The 7,673-nt window shown below is 45.0% G+C and overlaps 1 protein-coding gene across 1 annotated transcript; it reads right to left on the bottom strand.

The window, feature by feature from the left end:
- Positions 1–4,330: 4,330 nt before the first annotated feature.
- On the bottom strand, positions 4,331–7,339 carry fdx2 (ferredoxin 2; the record flags this gene model as incomplete). The annotated part of the gene is made up of 5 exons (XM_079219141.1): positions 4,331–5,476; positions 5,584–5,671; positions 5,755–5,861; positions 6,808–6,859; positions 7,153–7,339. 5 exons carry the CDS (start codon positions 7,337–7,339, stop codon positions 5,320–5,322), a joined length of 591 nt encoding a protein of 196 aa, XP_079075267.1. The 3' UTR covers positions 4,331–5,319.
- Positions 7,340–7,673: the final 334 nt, after the last annotated feature.

The raw sequence follows: 7,673 nt of genomic DNA, 5'->3' as shown, positions 1-7,673 counted from the left end.
GGTGCAGCACGATGCACACACTTTACCCTCTTTTCAAACCGAAAGAAAAACATTCCTTTGGTTAGCGTTGTGGTCAGTCTGAACACTGTGTACATAAAAACTGCTTCTACCAAAATAAAGGCAGTGCTTGTGATGCAAACACAGTTAAGTCGAGGCTGTATGGAGTCACAGAAGAGACTTGTTGTCTGGTCTCTGAATGCTGTTACGAACTTGTTCAAAGCATATGTACATTTACAATAGTGAGGGTTTGTTATATTACAAGTGTGAGGAAGGAGAGCTGCTAAATCACTGCAATGGTTTGAAATGAAGTACAGCGACTCAAAGCATTGGCTGCACAGCTGAAAGTCAAAATTAAAAGTTTACATTTCTTGGTTTTAAGGGAAGTAGTTGATACCCATTATTGTCTTAAGATGTTTATATAATAGTGTCTCCAAATAAATGTGCACCACCTGTCCTGAATGACAGGTCAAGTCACATGGTTTGATGTGGGGGCGCCCTCTTGTGGAGAAAGAGGACAGTTCGTGCAAATACAAACTACCTGTAAAGTAATGTTATTGATGCATTCATTTTAATCAAATTATATCAGAACATGTGTCTGAAACTATGATCATTATACATTGATTGATTTAATGTATAATGATTTAGTTAATATATATGATGTTAAGTTTTGTTATGTCGGTTTTCTCTTTTATATAGAATTGTTTCTTATCTGATTTGAGGGGCTGAGAAAGGATAGTGTCGTATGTCATACAGATTTTAAAACCTTCTGAGACACAAAAAAATGACTATATATCTATCCTGTGAATGAAATAGATTCATCAATGCGATTATCTGTTTAAATTGCAGTTGCTCTACATTGCTGTCTAGGGAGCCAGCCAGTAAAAATATGAACTGACATCGGCTTCCCAGACACTCAAGTGTTACTCACTAGAAACGCTGTCTGTCAGGTCTTCATCCGAGCTACTGCTTTTACTGGACTTCTGGGACGTCCGCCTTCTCAGCCTCGGTTTCCTCACACTCCTGCGGAGCTCCTTGCTGCAGCAGACACCAGTGAACTTCAGTACTGATAGCTGGCACTCAAGTATTCATCAACATTTATCAAGATGCCCATGCAAACATGTAATGAATTCGTCGCTACCTGTACTTTGAAGTTATGAGGAGCCGACACTGTTCCCTGTTGTCGTCCAGCTCCGTGTCCATCCTGAACGTCACTCCCTGGAAGTCTGGGTCCTGGATATCAGCGCTGCGCCTGGGATGAGGTTGTTTTCTTGAAGTCTTGGTTCTCCACCGTAATGGCCTCTGTTCCGTTTTGGATGTCGCAGAAGGTGAGATCTTTGCACATTCGTGTGCACATTCTGGTTCTGATGATGCGATTTTGTCATCTCTTTTTGGGAGCGACTGACACTTCTCTGTAGTGCCAAATAAAAGCGGTGCTGATCGCGGAGGCAGGACGGGGTTCGGAGGGGGCCGCTGGGTGTCACACGGTGGATCTGCAGTCAAAGTAAGGTTTGCATTGTGGTCCAGTGCTGGTGGCTTTGACAGAGCCACATTGGCATCTTCCTTTGAATTAAAAGTCAGCTGGGCATCAAGGAATGCATAGGGGATGTGTGTTTGTGGGAAAAACTTTTCAGAGAAAGGTGCATGCAAAATACCTTGTTCAGAAGAGACCCTCTTATCACATTGTCTGTCAACGGTGAGCAATGAAACATTTCCAGCCGCCTGTGACTGAACACAGCAGCCCACCTTGGAGTCCTTCACACGACACTGTGGTTTATAACTTCTGGCTCTGCAGTCCCCTCTCACACCTTCCACAAGACTGGGACAGGCTGTGATTCCTTGCCCCTCGCCGATAAGAAGGGATGGTCTCAGAGTGCATTCAACACCGCCGACTCCCTGATCCGTTACATCTGCTGTCGCAGTCGATGATTTGTCTATTGAATGGCCTAATTTTGTGGTAGATGATAGTAAACTCGGTTCAGACGCCACATCCTCTTGATGGAGGAGCCTATCACACTGTCGATTGATCAGACTCAGTACTTTCCAGGGGCTGTTGCATTTATTAGGATGCAGCTCAACCACAGCTGTGACATTGCTGCTGTGACTCTCTTCCTTCAACTTTTTCATCTGATTACAAGGCGACAAACTATACTGGCAGGAACCATTAGAGATTGTAAACAGATGTCCGTCCTCTTCCTCATTTTTAGCTATGAGAGGAGCGTGTCTTGAAGTCTCATGTAGCCACGCTGAGGGTGGATTAGTGTCCATGAAGCTGTTGTGAACGGGAGATCCCAGTTTGGAAACTTCTTGGAAAAGGTAGAAGAGCGCTGAGTGGGAAGCTTCATGTTCAATCGTGCTCTGGCTTCCCTGGATGAAGGCAGCTTGTTTCCTTGGCCCTGTGCTCATGTTGAGGAGGCACCTGTAGCATAGAAACAACAACTTTTATGAACAGTAGGGCAGTGATTTTCAACCAGTGTGCCGTAAGAGATCGTCAGGTGTGCCGTGGGAAAATGTCCAATTTCACTTAATTGGTCCAAAGAAATATTATTTAGTTTCCGCAAATAATGTTCCATTGTTGAGCGTCTGAGTCTGCAATATAGTGGCTGGTCTAGAAATTAACTACTCTTCCATGCCAGTAAGAAGTGCAATACTTACCTACCATATATGCTGTATTATGCTACAATGTGACATTTTGTAACTTTTTTGGTTGTTGGTGTGCTGCGGGATTTTTGTATTTGTAGAAAATGTGCTGCGGCTCAAAAAGGTTGAAAAACACTGCAGTAGGGGATAGGGGGGGTTGTTTAGCAAGGTGGTAAATAATTTATTTCTAAAACATTTGAAATCTTGCTCCACAAAATTGTTTATTTTCAGACAGTTTTCTAATCTTTGCATTGTTGTTGTAGTATAGTTTCACCACTTCCGGTTACTAAATGTCATTCAAATAAAACTCCTCGGTTGACGCGCCCACAGCTCATAGACATGTAAGAAGTGGACAGCAAATATGTATTTGTATTAAGACGTCTCAAGTTTAAAAGGCGGTAACCGCTATTCTAGAGGGAATGGGATTTTAAACATTGGCACAATATTAATTATTACAACACTTGTACTACACGTGTAGCCACATCTCCTACACCTGAGCTACGTGAGCTACAGGTGTCTCCACAGTGACGCAGAGAAGCTAGGCCTACTGCAGTGTTGACCATGTTTGTTTCCCAAACTGTGAAAGTGATGTTGGCTTATTGAAAAACATGAAAACTTTTCTTGAAATGTGTAATTAGGCTCACATTATTAGCGTAAGACCCGACATGGGCTAACGGGAATCGGCTAACGTCACTGTCGTATTGTTATTTAAAAGCCTAACAAGGCCAAGCTGTCATATCTTTTAAAATATGACGTGACGCGAAGCCGCCTGACGAGAAAAGTACTATATCATTATTATTTTAATCAAGTTGTAACTTATCCGTGACTCACCGGATGAACTGCAACAAAGCGTCGAGCTTTCCGTGGAGTTTAAAAGCGTTCTAGAACACAAATGTAGCGCTTTCGTTCTACATAGAGGACTTTCGCGGTTTTCGCAGAGTTCGACTGTCGCGAGCGCAGAGGACGATGGGATGGACAGTCAATACTGAGAAAACATGTTTTGCACATGATCTGATTCAATGTATTAACTCTAAAGGCATTCTGAAGCTTACAGTTTGTAAATCCAAAGATTGCATGTTCCGATCCATTGACTATGATCTCACAACTGGCAGTACGACACTCGTCTTCCTCTATTGTTGACCTGTCATGGCCTCTGTGGCGCCTCTTTCTCAGTTGGGCCTGAACACAACAGTACAACATGTGGTCACAGTCACCAGTACCGGTCCGGTCCCCCGGAACCGCTGTGCACAGCCGGTGATGCTCACCTTGGATCCGTGAATCGATCATCGACTAATTGAAGAAGTACGCCGACTTTACTGGGAGCTCACGCCGCTGGTGCTGGTCGCTGTGACCGGGGTCGGACCAGGAGTTACGCGGGTGTTTTGGGTTTGCTAGATTACACCAGCTGGGGAATAAAAGCGTTGTCCGCGCGGAGTTCCAGTTTCACTTGGTCGCCGCTTCAAAGCACTTCTTTTTTTTACGACAACACGAATGTTTAAGATAATTGGTAAAAATATATATATATATATATATAGTTTTAACAACAGCCGCGCGCTAATTACGCAGTTAACTAGCTTTGAACGTTTAAGTTCAATGGAAACACAATTGGTGTCGCGTTTGAGGTCGCTGGGTAATGAGGGCAATGTTAAAAGAAAACTATTCAAAATACGTTTAAAAACATTTTATTGCACAACTTCACATATTTGTCATTTCTAACACGTAATATACACAGTTGACTTACATTTGTGCGTAAGGACAGGTACAGTAGGCTTTACCAAGTTAGGGGTAGACGTGGTAAACTCATTCCGTGGTAACGTGAAGCCCACCAGCTGCATTCTGCTCTGGAGCAAAGCGCACCTGAAGCTGAGAGGAAGTGCTTTCAAAAGTTTTTTTTTTTCTCCATTTGCCACTTGAAACTCAATTCGCTTAAATATATTTTGCAGGTGAATGAAATGTAAGTTATTTTTGTGTCTAAATTCTGGTTTCCTTCGATGTGAGCCGACCCTTTCAGCTTCAAACAACGTTTGTCTTGTGATAAATGGCTTCTTCTTCCTCTATCTGGCTTCAGTACCATGCAGAAGGTCTAGATATGACTTGGGGCTAACCTTTAGTCAGTCGGTACATATTGATAAGCCAGCAAAAAAAATAAGAAATAAGAGTAAATGCATATTATATCTAACAAGTGAATCAAGAGCAACAGAAATGACTCAGAACATCATCTTGTAATACTTGTGCGTATACGAGCTGTAACGAGGAATGTTCCATTAAACGGGGCAAAGATGAACTGGGTTGAAACTTGCTCTGCGATGGAGAAGACAGACGTGGTGTGTCTCTTGAAGTGTCCGGTGTTTCGGCAAAGCCCAGTTTGTGGGATTGAATGGCGTCTTGATGCTAGCCTGAGGACACACCCACCCATACATAAATAAATCGTCTGTTAAACCATCAGTCTTTACGTCGTTGTTTGGAAGTAACCATTGATTTCACCGTCTGTGAGAATCAAGTAGTGTCTGACTGTCACCTGCAGACCTGCGCCGTCATTGGTTAACTGTTGGAATTGTCAGTCAGGAAGAAGTCTTGGGAGTTGCTACGGACTCTTTACTACCCTCGCCGTGCATCTCTTCCGCGGTCACCCCCGTGCCCCCTCCATTCTTTTTCTCAATTTCTCGGCACCCGCTCCTCTTCTCAGTGAGGTTTGGGCACGTGTCCGTCCACGTAGAAGTTCCTGGTGACTTTGGGCAAGGTGAGCTCCATGCCGTCGAGCTCCGGCTTGAGAATGATCTGGCATCCCAGCCGGGAGTTCTCCTGAAGCTTGGGCGCCATGTCCAGCATGTCATCCTCCCTGAGAAGGCCAAGATACGTGTCACACATTTGCGGGCGATCTCCCGCTAAACCACATCGCACACGTCTGTCTACGGTTAAGGAAGCAGTCATTCGTAGCGGACCTACCTCTCGTCAGGCTCCGCCAGCAGGTCAAAATGGGAGGAGGTCACGTAGACGTGACATGTTGAGCAGGCCAGCGAGGCCTCACAGGCTCCTAAAGGAACGAGACGCACAAAGAGTGAGCAAGTCACACCTAAAGTCACGCTTCAATTCAATACTTTAACTGTGCAGGCTCACCTTCCAGTTCAATTCCATGCCTCTGAGCCAGATACATGACATTATCTCCCACTTTGGCCTTCACCGGGATCCTCTGGCCCGACCGATCTATATACACCACGTTCACCCTGAAACAGCAGCGGGTTATACAACTATTCAGCCTCAGCCTTTGAAAAAAGTTCATCATTATACTCTTTTACTGCTTCCAAAATAAAGACACTAGAGGAACAAAGTGTAGATGAAAGTGCTTGAATTAGGTCAGTACTCACGAAAGAAAAAGAAAGTCCCACAAAAGACTTCTCGTGTGACGTTTACTTTGGATCCACACAGTGAACACGCTTCATGAGAAGCCTAAATTCAGGAGCACAAACCTTTTCCCACTAATATGTATATATTCAATTTCTATCAGTGCTGCCATTTTCCAACCAATGTGGTTGAACATGGCGTTGTTATTCTCACGGTCAGGCCAAACCAGAACGGGTTCCTGCTCAGCCGCGCTGAGGGGAGGCGACATTAAGATGTTCTGCTGGCGCTTCCAAAATCCTCTCGTCGATAAAACTGTGCAGAGTCCGACCGGTTCCATTAAGCGCACATGAATTACTATGAGTATTTTGTAAATGCACTGCACTTAAATAGCACTTTTCGTCCTAAAGCAGGACAAAGTCCCATTGTAGTTCAAGGTCACTTTGACAGGTGGACAGGAGAAGCCGGGGATAAAAAACGCAATCTCTGCAGTTAATGTTGACCCATACATTTTGTATGAAGAATTACAAGTTATACTACAAACTGCACTAATGTGTACCCTCAAAACAATACTTTCTGCTGGTTTAGAGTACCTCTGGTTCAGTGACGTCCATGTTCAGGATGTGGCCCCAAAAGTAATAAAATAATTGCAAATTCAACATGACTCAGCAACTATTTAAGCTATCTTTCACTGGATTACATGTAGCTTCCACTGACTTGAGCTTCACAGTTTTGATGTGTTTAAGTATAATGTGTGCATTGATTAATACCAGCTGAGAACACCCTATCCATTCACAACAACACACATGTTTAAGCCCCTCGTAAACTCACACATCGTCGGGGTCCTCTGCGTTGGAGCTGCCCTCCTCGCTGCGGTACAGGCCTGTAAAACAAGCAGCAGCACTGAGAGTGTTTCTGGGGACAGGTGGATGTTTCACTTGTTGCATTGCGTCACAGCCCCATCTGGGAATGTTGATGTCAAGTTACACAAGCGCTGTTAGCGGACTTCAACCCTGACCGCGGGTAGCAGTGGACCACCTGCTACCCGAACTCCACGGGCATCAACACAAGCGTACACACTTTAATGGAAACTAAAAGTTACTGCTTTAGACACAAATAGTCCTGTGGGAAAGAGCAGCCCTGTGAATGGGGCTAAAAGTGTTAGCAGCCACTCACCTTTACTCGTCTGCAGGTGTCGCGTTATGGTCCGAAAGCTGTCGAAGGAGCCCTTCCTTTGGAGAGCTCCCGCGCCGCTGACGCAGCCGTTTGACCGCTGAAAGGGACATTTGCTGCAGTCGGGTAAAGCTCGAGAAAGCCTCAAAGTCAGACCCATGCTCGACCGGACAGCCGCCGCGGCCGCCATGTTTCTGTTTTGGTCACGAGGCCGGACGCGGCCAATGGGAGAAGAGCGCTGCAGCGCTGTGACGCGCGGCTGCGCCGGCAGAGGGCGCTGCTGCGCCGCTGCAGGGATGAGGACGCTGGCCCTGAACACTACTTACTTTAATGTTGTCGCTGGTCGTCACGGGGTTCATTTTAACTGCTTTGTTGACTGTTGGGCCTTTCACTCTCTAACAATGTCTAACATGTGTTTTGTGTGCAGGCTGGAGACACCAGTTACACGTTAGATGACTTTTATTTCAGAGTTGGACCGTATACTGTGCTTAAGTAGAATTGTTTTCTTCTACTCCACTACATTG

Source organism: Taurulus bubalis (genome assembly GCF_910589615.1).
Source record: "Taurulus bubalis genome assembly, chromosome: 6".
Taxonomy (NCBI): domain Eukaryota; kingdom Metazoa; phylum Chordata; class Actinopteri; order Perciformes; family Cottidae; genus Taurulus; species Taurulus bubalis.
The sequence above is the reverse complement of the archived record's forward strand: the minus strand, read 5'-3'. Positions and strand labels throughout refer to the sequence as shown.